We start from the raw sequence: 18,655 nt of genomic DNA on the forward strand, positions 1-18,655 counted from the left end.
GTAGGTCACGGTAAAACAGATGCAAACATTGTTGGGGTAAATGCTGATCATCTCTCTCTCTCTCTCTCTCTTTCTCTGTCTCTGTCTCTGTCTCTGTCTCTGTCTCCTGTCTCTCTCTGTCTCTGTCTCTGTCTCTGTCTCTGTCTCTGTCCTGTCTCTGTCTCTGTCTCTGTCTCTGTCTCTGCTCTGCTCTCTCTCTCGTCTCTGTCTCTGTCTCTCTCTGTCTCTGTCTCTGTCTCTGTCTCTGTCTCTGTCTCTGTCTCTGTCTCTGTCTCTGTCTCTGTCTCTGTCTCTGTCTCTGTCTCTTCTCTCTGTCTCTGTCTCTCTCTTCTGTCTCTGTCTCTGTCTCTTCTCTCTCTCTTCTCTCTCTCTCTCTCTCTCGCTCTCTCTCTCTCTCTCTCCTCTCTCTCTCTCTCCTCTCTCCTCTCTCTTCTCTCTCTCTCTCTCTTCTCTCTCTCTCTCTCTCTCTCTCCTCTCTCTCTCTCTCTCCTCTCTCTCTCTCTCTCTCTTCTCTTCTCTCTCTCCTCTCTCTCTCCTCTCTCTCTCTCTCTCTCTCCTCTCTCTCTCTCTCTCTCTCTCTCTCTCTCTCCTCTTCTCTCTCTTCTCTCTCTCTCTCTCTCTCTCTCTGGCGACTCTTGGTGCATGGATAAAGCAAATCACCATATGAAAGTTGTCTTTTTTATTTCGATTCGGATAACGTAAGAAACTCGATCGAGCTCAGGAACTCTTCGCAGGCGCCGGATCTGGCAGGGACGGTCTCGTTGCCACTGGCTTCAGAGGAACAGCTGCACGGGCTCCGCCACGAAACTGGCGACTCTTGGCGCATGGATAAAGCAAATCACCATATGAAAGTTGTCTTTTTTATTTCGATTCGGATAACGTAAGAAACTCGATCGAGCTCAGGAACTCTTCGCAGGCGCCGGATCTGGCAGGGACGGTCTCGTTGCCACTGGCTTCAGAGGAACAGCTGCACGGGCTCCGCCACGAAAGGTCCTCGACAGAACGGGCAGACGGCCATGCCCGTGTCAGCCGCCGCCTGCACGTGGCGCAGGCAGGCGAGGCAGCCAAGCGCGTGCATGCAGGGCATTACCGCCGCTCGCCTCACCCGCGGGCTCCACGGCTCCAGGCAGATGGAACAGGTCTGCGAAGAAAGGCGAAAAGCATGCGTTAAGTCTCGAGCTGCTTCAACGTTGGTAGCGCGTATAATACATTTGCAAGCATCGCTAGTGCGTAACTGTTGTCACCTATGCGCTGCGGCATATCATGTTGGGTTCCCGTATTGCACCATTCCACTCCGTTTTTAACTCACTTAGACAGCCCGTCAACCGAAAAGTGCAAAATTTATTTTTACAGCATCGTACTTATACCGCATTAGAATTTACAGAACCGCGAGCTTGTGCTGGCATGCGGTGGTGGAGCTGGAAGCGCATAGATCGAATCTCTATTATTTTGGTTGTGCTGTTAACCTACTCATAGGACAACCTCAAAATAATTAAGGTGAAATATGCGTTCCAGTCTAATCTTTGAATGGTACAATTTGGTTTTGGAAGGCTTCGGAAGCATTTCAGTGCTACCTGCGGCGGCCGGCCCCGTTCGAGGTTAGTGAAACTGCTATAGCCGCCTTTACTCCGGAATTACAAACGCGCAAGCTAAAGATTTGTTATGCAATTCGTTTCTCAAATCGATTCTGTAAAATTATGTTCGATAATTCCGTTCTTCGATTCTAGATTCGAACTCCATCGATTCTGGTCCCAAGCGAACATTGCCTAGGCTTGCGTTCAGGTCTGACTTAATATCCATCCTTTCAGACACTAATGAGACCATTTACCAATATTTTGAGCAAGGGCCCCGCGAGAAAGCTGTAGGAAGGCCTTTGCATTGTCTCACTGCGGACTCGAATAAGATGTCATATGTCATTGCAGGCTGTCATAACGGGTTATAACAGTTATAATATCTCATTGCCTTGTCAGAGAGCCCCGACCAACGCATGAGGTCCTCTGGCCTGTGAGGATCGGTCCCTGTCCCTGTTTAGCAAATGTTCCTCTGGCCGACTTGGGCCCTTCCTGACACATGGGCCCCCTGTCATGGACCGTGGGCCCCTGACCGTCACAGGGACGCCTCATTGTCTCGGCCAATGCAAATTGCGGGGCCCGGTCTCGTCCCTGGTTGGGAAATGAGCCCTCAGGACCCAGACCGACACGCAGCCGACTGTTCGGTGTTCGTGGTCTCTACACGAAATTTGGAGTCCACATTGGCCAGTGGTCATCGATAGGTTGAGAGGCACTCCTGACAGACATTTGAGGGCCTCTGCCGTAAGGTGCCGTGCTACGAACACAATTAGAGGGTCAGGGATCAAGGCCAGGCTCTGCGATATGTGTCAGGGTAAGGCCTTGTTATGAACTTCAGCAGTCCGCTTTTCCCGCCGTATAGCCTGTGTATGACATTGGTTTCGAGTGTGGTGTACCACTCTTCATATTAAATCATTGACCTTACGGCCTTTTACAACCTTTTGTTTGCTCGCCGTTTCGTAGCTTCCAACGCGGTCCCCTTGTCCAGCGTATATGTCTGCTTAGGTGGCGGCATGACAGTAGGCCTGCCTACATAGCTGCAGTTTGTTGCTACCAATGTATCTAATGTGTTATATCTTGAGGCACCGGACGAAGTCGTTATGGGAGCAATATGACCTTTGATGTCGACGCGCCCTAAAATCCAAAATCATAATCACACGGAGTAGGAAAAGCCGACCTACGTTCGGATGGTACGTAGTAATTTAATGCATAAACGATTCAATATGAAATGAACGTTACAAGACACCAAACTCACTGGGGCAGGCTGTTGCCACGGTCCTTCGTCCGCTGCCGCCTCGTCCGCTGCTGCCTCGACGGCAGCCTCCGGTGCAGCTGGGAGATCCCCGCGTTCATAGGGGTGCTCATTGAGCCCGGCTCCAGGTGCACGCTCCTCTTCGGCTTCCTCGGCGGCCAATGCCGGGTCCTCAACCTACGACGAGGTTTATGTTCGTGAACAAACCTTTATGCCGACGACTGTGATTGCGCTTAGTGCACATTGCTACATTATAAAGCAGTGGTCTTTAAGCAGTTCATCGCGATTGAGATCCGCGTTGTTGAGCTCCTTTGTAGCAGCCAAATACGGTCCGACGCATGTCACTATGACAACTAACTACCAATCTGGCGCGAAGGAGCGAGGAGCGAGCGGTTGGAAGGGCAGCACAAACGACCGCACGGTTTGGGCGGTTTTGGCGGCGGCACAAACTTTCCGATGATGTTCATAGGGACCGTGCTCAAGTTTTTATTTACCGTTTACCGTTTGGTTACGCACTTAAACTGGTTGCAAAGTCTGACACACACGCACGCGCGCACGCACGCACACGCATATATATATATATATATATATATATATATATATATATATATATATATATGTGTGTGTGTGTGTGTGTGTGTGTGTATGCATCACATTCCGGATGTAACATCTCAGATGGAGGCGATGAACACTCCCTTTGATGAAACACCGTCGACGAAATCCATACACTTCGAAATATAGCGGCTTTGGTGGACATCAAAGAACAGGAAACTAATGTTATTGTTTGTTAGCAACAGCTCCTTGCTCCCAAGGTATGTCGGGAGTCGCTCCAACAGAGATCACAAATTTCGATCCCCGTAGGCGCCAATGCCAACATTTGACAGCATGACCAGGGTCAACATATTCGGACATCAGAATTGTGGTGCCTCCTGAAGTCAGCAAGAATTGTGCATCCTGGGCGCGATGTGTTTTCGCGCATGTGAACAAAGTTACTTGATGTGGCTTTGAGTCAGGGTTGTTCCATATTAGTTTGGCGTACCTCCTCCGGAACGCCCTCCAGGTTTGCCGATCGCTGCCTGAATAGGTGCTTGGCCGCCTCTAGGTATTCGGACAGGGACCGGCCGCCCTCCACCATCTCCTGCTGCAGGGCCCGGAGACGGCCGTGGATCCAGTGGGAGCGTCTCGCGGAGCGCGCAGTCCGCTGGAGCGTGCCTGGCTCCGCAGCCCGGCAGTCTCTGTTAGCTGCCGCGATCGCCTGGACATGACAGGAGTTGGGCATATATGAACGTTCTGTGGACTAAAACGACTTTGGTTTATTTTCTGCGTGTAGAGCTATGTGTGATACCCATTTCATAAAACATTGGGAGTTGCTAATATTACATTGTTTTGGGACTGGAATTGTCATGCACGACCTAACAAACTTATTTTCATGGGCGGAGTAATGCAAAAAATACCGTACGCACATTCTGTCTTCGACGTGGAGCAGCCTCAAACAGATAAAGAGTGCAGCGTAAAGAGTGCCTACACGCCTCTGAGGAATTCCTAAGGCGCTGGTCCTAGACGAGAAATATTTAGTCAGCATTATAGCATTACGAGAATACAATGCACTGTGGTTGCGCCGCACGCACGGTGTAATGAGACATACCTCGTTCATTTTCGTCACAAACAGCCAGAAGCTGGGGTGGGCGTTTGGGAAGCTGCTTCCCAGGGTGTTGAAAAATGACTCGGCGTCATTGTTGGTGCGCCGAACCAATCCGAAGACGGACAGGTTTGCTGGCTCCACCCGCCGCCACTGCCTCGTCAAGTACTGGACGAGCCGGGCCAGGGGCGCCGCCAGCTCCATACGCACCTGAAAACATAGCCTGTGAGTTTTCCGTTCCGCACATCGTTTTCCACACTTCGGCGGACCTGGTGAGCGGTCTATGCTAACCCAGTGCGGCTGTTGCTTGTTTAGACCATGACACTATGATATAGATATAACAACGCGATTGGGAGCACCTAAAGAATGTACACGATTGCACTGAATGCACCCTGAACACGACTTGTAAGATATTGGATTTAGGGGCGTGTCGCGTCGCTGAACGCGCTCAGGTCTGACGGCTTACCAGGGCCGGCGCAGCGGGGGCAGGGGGGGGGGGGGGAGGCAGGGAGCCTAAGGAGCTATTCACGATGCCTTGATCTCTTTGTATTTTCTTGCATGGCCCTACGCTGTCTAGGCACAACCTGCTAACATGCCTGGGCACTCTTGATCGATTAGACGGCCTCCACGGATTCTTCCTATTTGCCTGTAAGGGCTCTATGCGCTTTTCCCCGGAGTGCCAGGGACTCGGTACACTCAGTCGCTCATGTGCCATTCAAATTGGTCTTAGATTATGTTGCTTGGGGGGGGGGGGGCTTGTGCTGTTGCTAAGGTCCATAAAAGGTGAGGCACCGAGCCGCTCGATGCTCATGGACTGACTTTATTGATCTAGCGCTCTTTCCCTCCGATTTCGTCTGCGGAGGACCCTTCACTCCCGAGACCTGTATTCACGTACACTGGTCTTGGGTAACTTCCCTTCGCTCATAGGGCCTTGTGCTCTAACTGGGGTCCTATATTTCAACCTGCCGGTGCACTCCTGAGCGTTCAACTGCCCGCCATGTTAGTCTTGGTGCCTTAGCCTTAGAGTAGCAGGCAGATATGTGGCCATGAATTTGTATGCGCCATTGTGAAGCAATTAATCCGTTGAGGCAAAAACTCTGCATTAGCCATTAAACACCAGCTCATCACATCCACCGGCTAGCTAGCTGGCTTTTCTCGTACCTCGGGCACCTGGCGCTCCAAGAGCAGGGTCCACGCCTCGTGGAGCCGGTCAGCTGGCACGAGGGGAAGAATGACAATCTTCCGAGCCCATCTTGAAAAGGCTGACGCCTCCATGGTGTACTCGGCGTGCAGCCCGAGGCGCCGTATCTGGAAACATGCCGTTTGATTTTATCGGACGATATGCTACACAAATTGAGGAAATTTTGGGACGTGGCTAAGGCTGGGGCAGCGGAGAATGTAGCACATTAAGCCGAAAGGTTTACAATAGGCACTAGGCGATTTCGCTAGAATGTGGTTCAAATATGCAGGATTTTGGAGGACATCTAACATAGCTTAGGCACCACAAACACATTAAGGTGTCGGCATGCGCGTGTTTCTACGGCGCCGTGCACGCCTGGGTGACTCTGAACCAATCACACGGAATTGTCTACACAAGTTCGCGGATGTCAAGCGCGGTGACAAGAAGGTTTAAGTGTTAGGGGGCATGAGTGTGAACTGCACTGAAGGATAGTCAACATGGCTATCTCAGTTCATAACCTCTTAGACATGGGAACACTAATTTTAAGTGGATATACCCATCAGAAATTGGCATGTTGCATACATGCCTCGGCCAGTTTTAGCCAGATATACAAGACGGAAGGGCGCACCCAATGACACGGCAGAACAGCTCCGCACAATGTCGTCATCAGTACTACCGAAAAGCGCGTCACAAATGACAAACTCACTGAACTTTGTCCAAACATGAATGTAAATAGCATGCTCTTTTCTGCTCATGACTTACCTGACGAATGATGGCCTGAGCATAGTGGAACCAGCAGCCGCTCTGCACGGCTGCTGGCCACGCCGCGGCGGCGGCTCCCTGCAGCGCTCGCTCCCAGTCCGAAAGGAAGCGGCGCACTGGGGCGCCGAGGACCCGGCGGATCTCACCGAAAACTGCATGGTAGAGCCGCCGGGTCCTACACGACATTAAAACGAAGACGGCGGGAAGCATGGCACCGCTGACTCCCATGAACACCACCAGTAACTGGTGAAACTGGTGAGGCACCACACGGAAGGTCCCATCGGCCTGCACGTTGACATGGTCGTTTGTGGCAGCGTGTGCCACCACGTTCGTCTTGAAGCCGATGGCCACCTGAAATACAAGTAATCACACCATGTAATGATACGATTTTCCAAAAGAGCGTTGGTATTTCACCTCGGCAAACACGGCAGATTATCGCATGGAAATGAATTCAGCCATCTTTTGGATTTGCAATGAGCCACAGACACCTGGCAGTGGTAGCCGAGCTGCTGTTACCCGCCGCGAGATAATGGCAAGCTAAACGAGGCTCTACTGAAAGGAAACGAGCGTTGCACAGCAAGCACGCAAAGAAAGGTAGGGCTGGTGGATTCAGTGCATGCGCCATTTGTTGGGCGTGGCTGCGCTGGGATAGTCGTGGTGAATTTGCCTGAATTCGACAGTTTCTCTGCTGTTTTACCCATTTCTGATATCGAAGTATCCACGTGCTGCCGGATATAGATTAATCAATAGCCTTCCTTGAATTTCAACCAATAAACATTGTGACACCACACAGCAGTAATGAAATCAAAGACAAACGTTTGACCAGCATCTTTGATGATGTCCTCATCGCCTAACGTACCGTTCTAGCCCAGTATACGGGCTGTACCGAAGGCGCAGTTCGTTAGAGCACCTGCCTTCCGTTCCCCCCATTTGCTCACCCGTAGCGGGATGGACTCGAGTCGCTTTCGGCGCTCGCTACTTGCCCATTACTGGCATGGCCTGCGTCCGGTTACAGCGGCCGCGCTTAAGACCATGTGACATCAGAGGGCAAGCATGATAGTAAATGGTTGGCTTTTAATCATAATCCTGACATGACCTGTGATCATCTTGCCTACTATCTTCCGTCCCGAAGGCTGAGACTTGATATACCAATGGGTATTTAATGCACTGAGCCACATTTTCGAACCAGCAATGTATGCGTATCCCTGCTTGTGCGAACAAGGCAGAGGTGATTCTTTGCTTCTTGTTGTCTCCTTGTTGTTGAAATGTGCGTTTTCCAGTTGTTACATATCTTAGTAAAGGAAAACGCTACGTGTACATTATCGTTTTGCATCGATTTATCACATCCACACTATTCTAACCTAGTTCCCCGCGTCGGCTCTGGGAGGTTGCGTGCGCCGAAATTGCACATTCAGGACGAGAAGTGATGTACCACAGCCGCACTTGATGGTAGTGAGTTATGCATGTCATAAACGGATGCTGGCATCTGCCCTCCATTCGCATTTACCTCGTCCCCATTGACGACAGAACTGAAGCAGTGGTGTGCTGACAGTCCTGGCCCGGCTGCGTCGATCGCGGCGACTGCTGCGACGGCGGTCTCCGGCACGGCGGGCTGATTGACCCGCCTCTGTCGTAGCATAATCTGCCGCATTCCTTGGTAACTGAGCGCGGCTCCCGCCTCGCCTTGCGGCAGGTGATTGAAAATTTGGCGGTTTGTCCTCCCCTCTACATCATTTTGGACAGCAGTCCTAATTGCCGACGTCACGCTCAACATCTGAAAAGAGGAGGTGCATTCAGATCAAGTTTCTCCTATATATTCGCAAAAGTTCTTTCTGCAAAACGCCGGAACATGCCCTCTCGCACGTGGTCGAAAAGACGCCGGTATGGTCCGAGCAAAATTTGTAGTAGGGGTATATGTGCAGCGACCTGTGCTGCGCGTCTGGGTAACAAAAAATGTAGACAGACTTGCGTTCTTCATTGAAAGTATTTAAAAAAGTGTAGCTATTGCAAAATGCGTCATAAAACCGCTGCAAGCTGTTCAATAATCAAACATCACTGGCGTCCCTACCCACGAAAAAATCACGTTGAGGGTGTCTCATAGATCCATTTCATGCAAGGTGTACCCAAGCGTGAATCTACAGTATCCTGCGAACAGGGGTACCCATACATACATACAGCGCGAGTCCTCAGCACTGAATGGGTGTCCTCAATGGGGATGGGTGTCCTCATCACATACCTCGTTATCCAGGTGAAGTGGAGCATGAGTATGCGGCCGGTTTAGGCGGATGCGCCCACCGTTCAAAACGGCCGTCCCCAAGCATCTCACTGCAGTGTTCTCACGCTGATGGCACCTGGTGACATACACGAGATAGCTGTCACACGCCACATTGTGTGCTTCATAATGGATGGCAAGCAGAGCGTAAAAGACAAAAACAAAATGGCATCTGTTATAATGCTTTCATACTTGAACACAAAATGGGATAATCTGTTCACTACTCGTGTGTCGTGGGCTGAAAAGATCAAGAAAAGTAAAAAAACAAACAAATACGTTAAATAAGTGGTTACACGCGTCACAGTCGTTCATCTAGCATATACGCTACTGGCATCATGGTAAAAGATTGAACATGGCCTCATGTTTCCTTGCATGGCCTCACATGACCTATTGCGACCTCATGCATTGGAATGATATTACTACATGTCCTGACTGGAACCAGAGGAGCGTCATTGCGCGATGCGCAATTTGCGTATTGTGTACCGTTTTATTCGGTGTGGTCGCTTATGATCTGACCGCTAAGGGGTCTCGTCCTTTGATTACATCAAACACTTTTATGGCCGGATCTGACCATGCCAAAAATTTGATACGATGACCAACCAACTTGCCTTACCAACTTAGCCTTACCAACCAACCAACCAACCAACTTAAGATGACCAACTTAGCCTTACCGCACAAAGAATGCTACTCAAAATGACCAAAAGGAATTGTTTACAGCATGTATCTCAGCGTTCTCCCCGCACCTGCTTCAGTCCTGGCCCCTCCCCTCCCATTGCATTGGGCTATTCTAAAATATATCAGGGCATCATTTACCCAAGAGTTCCGGATGACTCGATGTCAGCTACCGCATGACAAATCTGAGTGTTCCCCTAGGGATACCTTTCACAAACAACACTTCATAAAATTAGCCGGCTTATGCATTGTGAACGACAGCTCGCGCCAACTGAACGCGCTGACCATGCGCTGTCGGACTGCTGCAGAATAGTGTGCACTAGAAATGTGTGCGCACAGGCTCTTGTGCTTTAGTCTCACTGTTGTTTTCGTCCCGCATCGCCATGGTCCAGGCAGCCGAATGGCCACTGGCATGTCTAAATATTTTCCGCGCTTGAATGTGACATACGGCATATGTGCGGTAGACAGTCCAAATTAATCGTTCAAAGACGTTAAGCCGGCTGCACACAGAAACGGACATTAACGCTACTGCATTTGCTTGCCGTTGTCTCAGAGAATCCTTTTCGCCGTGTTTAGCTACAACCGCGGCATGCCCATTGATGCGCCTGAATATCTTCCGCGCGGAGGACGGGCAGAAACTCGTGATTTCAAGGCCAATGCGCAGTCGACGATATGTCTGCAAATCTTGGCGGCAATTCGCATGACCTTTGCAATGACGGATGTTTGTGGTAATTGCAACCAAACCATGGCGAAATGAAAAAAAGGTTTTGGGTGAACACTGATCGCCGTAAACCGGGCTTTGCGCCTGTATCATTTTTACAGCCCGGGCTCGTACCGTTTAGGCTTCAGTGTCATGTATGTGATATTAGCTTGGAAAAAACCGCAATGGGTCGCTTCCCGGCCGTCTGCCAGCGTGTTCTTGCCAATTGGCCTCTTTCAACTGACCAACGTCACTGATCTTAGAACATCATAATTCCAAATTTGTTCAAAGAATGCCAAATTGATAGATGAAGAGATGTTGAGAACTTCGCGTTGCTGCGAGCGTTCTTTTTTGGCCTGTGCTCCAAGAACAGTAAGGGAAGTCAACTTCCCATCACGACCGGGCGTGGGTTGTCGCATGAGTAAATTGGATCGGCACACTCTTAGATGCAGAATTTAAGTGTAATAGAGTAAATGTTTCGTTGCTTCGCGGTGAAAATGTTAACAGCGCAGCAACGCATCATCGCATCAGCGCATGCGCAACCCCAGCCAAGCCCGGGCGAATAAAACACTGCTATAAGGTGAAGGATTCGGGTACTCACTGGAGATATGTGCTGAGTCCAATCTTGGTTTTCGAAACGTAGATGTGGCCGTCAGCACATGCGTAGACGCGGCTGCCCCGTCGCCTACCTTCCCGCACCTCATACTCCATGATAGTCTTGAGGGCAAGGCGTACCACAACCAGGACCGTGTGATGGTGCGATCACAACTGGCGCGATAATGCCGCGAGCGCACCGGCGCAGGGTCACCCTTTTATGACGCCGGCGAAAAATAGCTTTTCCCTCTGAAGACACCCAGACGATGTCCCCATGCGTCTAGGAGTCGCGTCCGATTCGGCCGACCATAAAGGGGTACTCGCACATCCGTGCCGGTGGCGTGGCTTTCGAGCCAGCATTGTGCAATGCGACACTCCCCAAGACACTGTACCGACTGCGTAGCTCGAATCGCAGCAAACACGCTGCTAGGTTCGCAGCGTGTTCTTTCGCAGTTTTGCCCGATACGATTCCGACCAGCATATGCCGCATGTCTTGAACGTTGTTGACGTGTCTTGGTGTCCTCCGCGTCGCTGCGTTGCTTCTCATAAACATATTTTCAAATTTATTCCCTGACTTCTAGTACCGGCATGTGAAAACTGACTTGAATGACGACACTGATCTAGCATAACCTGGCTAACGTTTCGCTTCGCAAAAACATGCCGCGTACGGTAGATGTTGACACGGACCTCATATTATCATTTACAAAATTATTTCGAGCGCTTTTTATCATTTCGTTGTTCCAACCGTCGAAATGGTAAGTAACCTGAAATGCTCACGAGTGATCCTTTCCTTGGAAAATGATGATGATGCCTATCTGAGCTTTTTGGGCGAATCGACTGTAGGTGGTCATGCAGCACCCACAACTATCATATTCTACAGGGCCGTAAACTAAACAGGAGTATCAAAAAAATCTTATTTAGTCTTGGCCAGGCATTATGTCATCGTGAAAATATCACCTAAAAATCTTATTGGTCGCAGGAGCGAGGGAAGTTGTCAAGAATGGGGATGGGTCAGAGGCATTTGAGTCGTTTCTTTCCATGTACCGCCGGAAGCCTAGTGCTGAATTATCTCAGTTGCTGGGAAGTAGAATATATCCCCCAAGGTCCTCTCCCCCCCCCCCCCCAATAACGCCATCGTTACCTCGCCTATGCTTGGTCATATCGTCCCCACCCCGGCGTCCCGGTTGTTATGGTGGCGGCTGGCGGCCGGGGGTTGTTTGGCCCGTCCCGTTGCGAAGGGGTGGCTGCTCCCCCCCCCCCCCGCCCCAGACAAGTTGGCGCGTGGGGAGGACGGCTCCTGGAAGTGTTTTGGTGAGCGTGCTGGGCGCATCGGTGAGTGTGCATTGTGCAATATCATTTCCGTTTCGTTCATTGTGCTGTCGTGTGGCAGGACTCTTTTATATTGACTTGTTGTCTTTGATAACACCGGCCCACTTGCAGGGCCGCGCCATGTTGCTTGGAGAGCGAAAAGCCTTCCAATATTGTGCATCCTTGCCCACTTAGTGACGTGGAAACCCCTCCTATAGTAACATGAACCTCAATTAAAAAGTCGGTTCCAGTCATTGTGTACAGCGTCATATAAGGCTTATTTATGTATGGGTAAGAAATCTCTCTCCCCTCATTGAAGAAGGCTTTAGGCGAGGTCCTGGGCCTGCGTGATTTTTTTCTTGTGCAACGATACATTTGCGATATATCTCGCCTGTTTCTTTTGATGTACTTGCTTGCAATATGCGAACGATGCGTTGTTGGTGTTTTCGGCTTGCGGCCCTTTTTGCGTATTTTCTCCGGCAGGATGAAGCTCGCTGTTGCGGATATTGATGGACAGCGGGATGGACATCAACTTCAGCCCTTCGTTAGCTGGGGAGGTGCTCCGCTGTTGAACTGATGGGCTGCTGCTGAGAACGCAGCTACTCTGCTCTGGATGGCTGTTTGAGGAGTGCTGCTGGCCGCCCGGAAGCTTTCAGTCTGCCAGCAAGCTGGCACAGCAATCAGAGGCCTCTGCCAGTCATCTGGTGCTGCTCCAGAATCATCATTTTTAGGAAAGTAGGCATTGTGCCATATGGGTCCGTAATGCTCAGTTCGTGCTTCACGAACAATTCTGCCAAAATCTACGTCGATGATTTCCTTGCCACGATTATTGGTAACTCCATACCATGGACATGGCAAAGATAAAATCTGCTATATTTCTCTGAGCACTTTCGCAGGCAACAGTAGCAAACCAAGTTTTCGAATTGTGTCATAAAAAAGGAAATTGGCACTCTTTTTCACACAAAGCATTCTCACAGCAGTCTTTTTCAAACTGGGCTGGCGGTGTTTGCCAGGAATCTGCTGTTTTATTCTTTATTGCATGTATTTTTATTAAGTGCACCTTTTCATCCTTGGCTGCTTTCGTTGCCATCAGCCACAATCCATTCATTCCGGGGGCAAACAGCGAGTGCCTTAAACGACCCAAACTCACCCTTTAATGACTGAAGTGGATCGGAAACCAACCGCTTTAGAATAAGAAATTACTATCGAGATAATATCGTATTCTCACATCGACCGATGACAGTCACTATGCTCCAATCTGTTTGATCATGACAATGACAAGCTTGTTAGCATCGTCCTGGTGAATTAAACTACAACGCTTCATTTCTCTTTATGGATTATGCCGTTATCTCATAAATGGCACCATGGATGGTTTGGTGTCGTTATTGTGACCGTATGAAGACTAAGTCAAGTCTGCTTTCAGGCAAGCACTCCATGCAAGAGGCCTTACGTAAACGTTTCCCATACAAGTACCCCGAGCAAGTGCGTGTGTAGTGCATTTCTGCACTGCTATTCGGCATAGCTACGTTCGTTATTATCAACCTCGGCAAATGACTTAACATAAAATCAGTTCTTTTGAGTAGTAAACTCTGTTTATATGAAAAATCATCGTCGCTCACGTTGTGGAGCAGTAATCTGAGGAACCAAAGATCGTTATTTTCAGGGGCCATCCTGCGCAGCACACCGCGCTACGGTGTCTCCCGCAACAAAACGAAATAGGTAGCAGGAAAATGGTTTCCGCTGGAGAGACCGCGACGACGGCACGAAACACTGCGCTGACGACTGCACCAACGGCAACGCATGGCATTCGTTGAATAATTCGGTGATTATCGCATTGGGCATGATAACAGAAAGTGTATGTTTTGTGCAATGGGCGACTCTGGACATGGTGTCCGATAATCTGCACTTGCGTTGCAGCAAGTTGGTGGCAAGCGACAAGCAGGTGATGCGCAGTCAATAGGTCACAGCATCGACCGCAAGGCGGTCTGTCGCCAGCCAATGCTATGGCGGTGTGTAACATATGTGTGTCATATGCGTTGTTGGCACAGGGCAAGTTCCTCCCTCGTATTGTTGCGGAAACGCAACTGCAACTTCCGATACGGGGTTTCACTGAGTTCAGCTTGTTGGCGCTGTCCCAGTGGTGCGCCGCCATCGCTCCCGCATAAAAGACGACACCACGGCGTACGTGTCCTGAGTTGGTTGTGGTATTACAGGAGTGTGTGTCCCAATCGTAGTGCGATTTGCCGCGGCATCAGCAAGATCATTTCCTTAGATCCCCACGTGACTTGGGACGCAACACAGTAGCGGACCGTTTTTCCTGTTCGAACCAGAGGGGTAAGACGTCTGAATGTCCTGGACCCGTAGATTCGACGTGGAGAAGCCGCAAACAGCCAGGAGGCTGCTCATGGTGTCGGAAAGAGCCAAATGAAGATCGCTAGCGCCAAGTTTTTAAAACAAAGTTTTGATGATGGCTGTCAGCTCGGAAGTGAAAACTGACGCGTGTGTAGCCCGCGCAAATGGCCGTGTTTTATAGCCACATACAACAGCGCTTCCTATACCCGCATGCGTCGTAACACAATCCGTGTAAGTCGTCAAGTATCCGTCAAAGGAGACCATGCACTTTAAGGCCGTGTTTCCAAGTTCTATCGCGATTACGTTGTTTTCGTGTTTGATAAGGAACGTCCACTTTTGGCGACGCTTGCTTCCAAGGGGCAATTCCTTTCTTTAGATTTGATTACACCTCATAAGTTGAAGCCGCCACATTGTCGTGACTGTTGGAGTGGCCTTCGTAAGTCGCACGAAAATACTGCTTTGTAAATGGAATAATCTGGGAACTGCGCTAGCTTGCACGTGTGGCTCAGTCCCAGCACCTGCCTTCGCAATGCTAGTGGGGTGCTCCTGAGCCTCTACCAGGAGACTATCATGTCAATGATCATGACTATATATGATATTCGCCTGCGGTTTCCGCAAAACAGACAAACCTATTCCACGGGACCGGCGATTGATCGTGGGACGTAACCGGTTATTTCTGCGCCTTGCATCAAATGTCGCCTTTGAATGATGGCAGGACGCACTGCCGTTGTATTTTAAACAACATTGCATTGTATCGAACACTGACAAACGGTCGGTGCCGGCCAAATCAATTCTCCTGACCCGCGAACACAAGACGCTCAATCTATGCCACGTGATCTATTTCACATGGCTGTGAATGTGATAGGTTTGGACGTTTGGACGTCCAAACCCTCTGACCTGTATTCATGAGAATGCGTGAATACAGTAGAAGATTCACGTGAATGCTTCGCAATGCTAATGGGGGCTCGTGCGCTTCTACCAGACGACATGGACGACGTTCGAAAAGCCCCTGTGGTCATGCGTAGTGCGACGTAGTGCACCGTGTTCAAAGTGCGTTTGCAGGTCTGTTGTACCGTCATAAATAAAGCAGTTGTAGTCAAGTCTTTAAAGAATGAGGGAACGACAGAGGTGAGAGCGTACTCCTATAAACACCGTATGACGTACGTCCCACGGACGCTAAGGTGTTAAGGGATTTTAACATTCGTCGCGGAGGCTTTTGTGTGCATTCAGTATGTTACCTGTCGGTCAAATCGTATACCTACAGATTTTCTTGGAGAGGGTACGTTGGTTACAGGGCTGTTGGTTACATGAGGATACCCAGGGTCATTTCAGGTACTTGTTTCAAGTTTGACATTGCGTGACATCAGTGAAACCGAACGTCACGATCTAGAGATGTAAAATATTTTCAGGAACGAGTTCACATGGGGCCTTGCCCACCATATTGGTGTTGCTATGTTCATTAATTTTTAGTATTTCACGGGGTTGATTGACTACCAGAGGGCATCTTATTCAAGCTGCCACCAGAGCGTATTTGAAAAAGATGAGATGTAAGCCACTTCGTTGTCTCGAAACATTTCACGACAAAGTGGAAAATGTGACCGTTTATTGGACATGAGTACAGCACACCCACCTACCAACAACAAAAAAGCGCCCCACAACTTCGGCCCTGTTTGCAGTTTATCTGCTTGTCATCGGAACATCACTGCTCTTCACTTGAAGCACTAAAAGTGAAAAATAGAAAACGCCATGCTTAAACCAAAACCTTGATCTAAATCCAGGCTTACAATTGTTAGAAGTAACGAAATCCAAAACATTGAGCGGGGGGGGGGAGCTTAGAGGAAGCACGACCTCTCCGTCTGTCCTTGATAACTTACGAACCGTTTTCGCAACCAAAATCAAAGTTGAATGGTGTCGATAGTGGGCCATTTAACGATTTTGACGGCAGTAAAATTTTGGGTCAGATAAAGTATTGTGAATAAAAAATCTCACAAGGTCACATCAGGTCACGGTTGGTAAATTGTTAGATTCCGAGATGCACAACTTTAAATTCTCAAACAATGTCAGCCGGTACCTACCGATTGCAATGCGTCAGAATATGAGCGTTGAGCGTGGTCCAACGGCCATTGACCTGAATGCTCCCCTCCATTGGCCTCATGATGCATTTGGCAATGTTCAGCCGCCTCTGACTATCACGATAAATAGGTAGCCCACACGCACACCGGTATGCAGAACAGCAACACAAGCGTCTGACAGCGCACGGCAATATTCGTGCAGCCTATCGTGAAGACGTGATGACAATGATGATGACAATGATGACAATTCAAGCCTGTCTTTCTCAGCCCTCACATGGCGCCCAATGAATCACTAGAACATTATGCCAAGATAAGTAGCACTGCCGCGAACCGTGAGATGGGAATTGAGGGGAAGCGGAGCGGAAATAATTCTAAACCAAACGCAATCGGTCCCGACTCACAACGTGAATGATGCGACAGTCAACGGATAACGCAAAATACGATCACGAAGTAGCAACTCACAGAACGATCTTAACGTCTGGCGTTCTACGCTAGCTGCCTCTGCATATTGTGTGCTTCCATTGTCAAGGGGTGGAGGCCATGCCGGTCACCGTGCAGCAACAGGGTGACATCGGCTACCAGACAGTGAATCGATCTGTCGCCGGTTCGGGTCAATGTTCAGGCGGCCCAGCTGGGCGAAGGCGCATCCTGGCTACGGCACACTGGGTTGCCATACCCTCGCTGGTGAGCGTCTAGTTCTGGGTGCACCATTTTCATCACCTGCGAGAATGACAAGTGGTGATTCAGCCGCCAGCCATTATTGACGCGGGAAGCAGTCAGAGTAGATTTTGTCACTAGCAACCAGTGGCGTAGGCAGGGAGTCAGGGGACACGTGCTCCCCCGTTAGGTTATGAGGGGCCTCAGGGGTCTCTCCGGACTGACGATTAAAGGCTCATTGGCGGATCTGAGAGGCCGACCAGAGGTCATATTCAGGGGCCCAGCCCGCTAGGCCAAGCACTTCAATGCCAGCCAGAGTGCCCTTTGTGCCGATCGGAGGCCACCTGAGTGAGGGCATATAGGCCTTTAAGACACCCCCAAGGTCGCACAATTAAATCCTTGTCGGCATGGCCAAGGCCCCATTTCTCAAAAGGGGACGAAGCCGGGGCAAGCGATTTACATTGGTGGGGCCCTCTCATTTGTCATGGGTCCTCAGTGTCTAAAAGAGAGCTCTGTTTTGGCGAGGGGCCGAATCGGCCGGGACAGCGTTCGAGGAAGCCCGAAGGAAGTCTGGAGGGCTCACTGGGACCGACCATCAAGGACCCGATTAGAGGGCATAAGGGCTTAAAGACTTGCCGTTGTCTTATTCAGGAGCCAGGCGTGCGGGGTCAGCCCTCATGTGGCAGCCGGAATGTCATTTGCACCAATCGAGGACACCTGCATGTCCATATGGGCCTGAAGGTCCACCCAGCGGCTGTCACGGGCTGTCTGGGACCCATTTTCCAAGCAGGAAAAAGGCCTGGACCCACGATTCGCATTGGTGTGGGTTGCATTTGCATGTTCAGAACACCTGAGGTAGGACTGTGACCTCAGACGCCAGTCAGAGGGCCCTGTGACCTCAGACGCCAGTCAGAGGGCCTCCATGTGGGCCAGGACCACTGACAACGAACAGTCAAGCTGGTGAATCTCTCACCAAGCTGATGAAGCTTGTAGACTGCACTGAACAGCCAACCCTTCACCGACGACCGTGCACTTATACCCGTCGTTTAGTCCGCCATCTTGCCGGGTTTCGGCTACACATATGATTAGCAGAAATTTCACCCTTTCCACTACTCACAATTCAAATAGACAAACTCTGTTGAGTTTGTCCATTCGAATGCGGCTCTATATTCAAGTCTCAGGAAGAGACTATACTCATCCCTGGGATAACCACCCAGAACACAGAACAACCGCAGCCCAACATCTTAGAGACCAACAAATGACTAAACACTAGCAAGCGACTCAAGACCCTAACAACCCAGTCGCCTACCGCAACGGCAGAGGGGACCATGTCTCAGGCTTCAGCTCGTACATACCCGCAATACCCTATCGGCCACTAGCGCCATCTGTAGAGCTCATGGTTAACTACAGCCTCCACGTAATACAATACGGGAAGTGTTCCATCGTGACTGCAGTGGCTCCGGAATACTAGCGGGTGGTTCGGTAGACTTTAGTAGACTGCACATCGCCCAGCTGTGCGGGTGAGAATCGTGTGCGACAAACCCGCTGCAGTCAGCTGATTTAGGAGTTACGAACATTAGGGGTTATGATACACTAGGTCTTACAATACATTAGGTGTTATGATATA

At 50.0% G+C, this 18,655-nt stretch overlaps 1 protein-coding gene and 1 long non-coding RNA gene across 2 annotated transcripts; both read right to left on the bottom strand.

Moving 5' to 3' along the window:
- Positions 1-658: 658 nt before the first annotated feature.
- Positions 659-8,062, bottom strand: LOC119104393 (uncharacterized). The gene is made up of 7 exons (XM_037228089.1): positions 7,909-8,062; positions 6,402-6,752; positions 5,621-5,767; positions 4,466-4,669; positions 3,860-4,075; positions 2,824-2,997; positions 659-1,141 (listed from the first exon to the last, which is right to left on the bottom strand). The coding sequence occupies exons 1-7, from the start codon at positions 8,050-8,052 to the stop codon at positions 956-958; spliced, it is 1,422 nt and encodes a 473-aa protein (XP_037083984.1). The 5' UTR covers positions 8,053-8,062; the 3' UTR covers positions 659-955.
- Positions 8,063-8,091: 29 nt separating this feature from the next.
- On the bottom strand, positions 8,092-10,790 carry LOC119104890 (uncharacterized). Its single transcript, XR_005095004.1, has 3 exons — positions 10,647-10,790; positions 8,638-8,752; positions 8,092-8,175 (listed from the first exon to the last, which is right to left on the bottom strand). It is a non-coding gene; the product is annotated as an uncharacterized LOC119104890 (long non-coding RNA).
- Between the last annotated feature and the right edge of the window lie 7,865 nt (positions 10,791-18,655).

The sequence above is a fragment of the Pollicipes pollicipes genome, unplaced genomic scaffold (assembly GCF_011947565.3).
Source record: "Pollicipes pollicipes isolate AB1234 unplaced genomic scaffold, Ppol_2.1 Scaffold_6052;HRSCAF=7182_pilon_pilon_pilon, whole genome shotgun sequence".
Taxonomy (NCBI): Eukaryota; Metazoa; Arthropoda; class Thecostraca; order Pollicipedomorpha; family Pollicipedidae; genus Pollicipes; species Pollicipes pollicipes.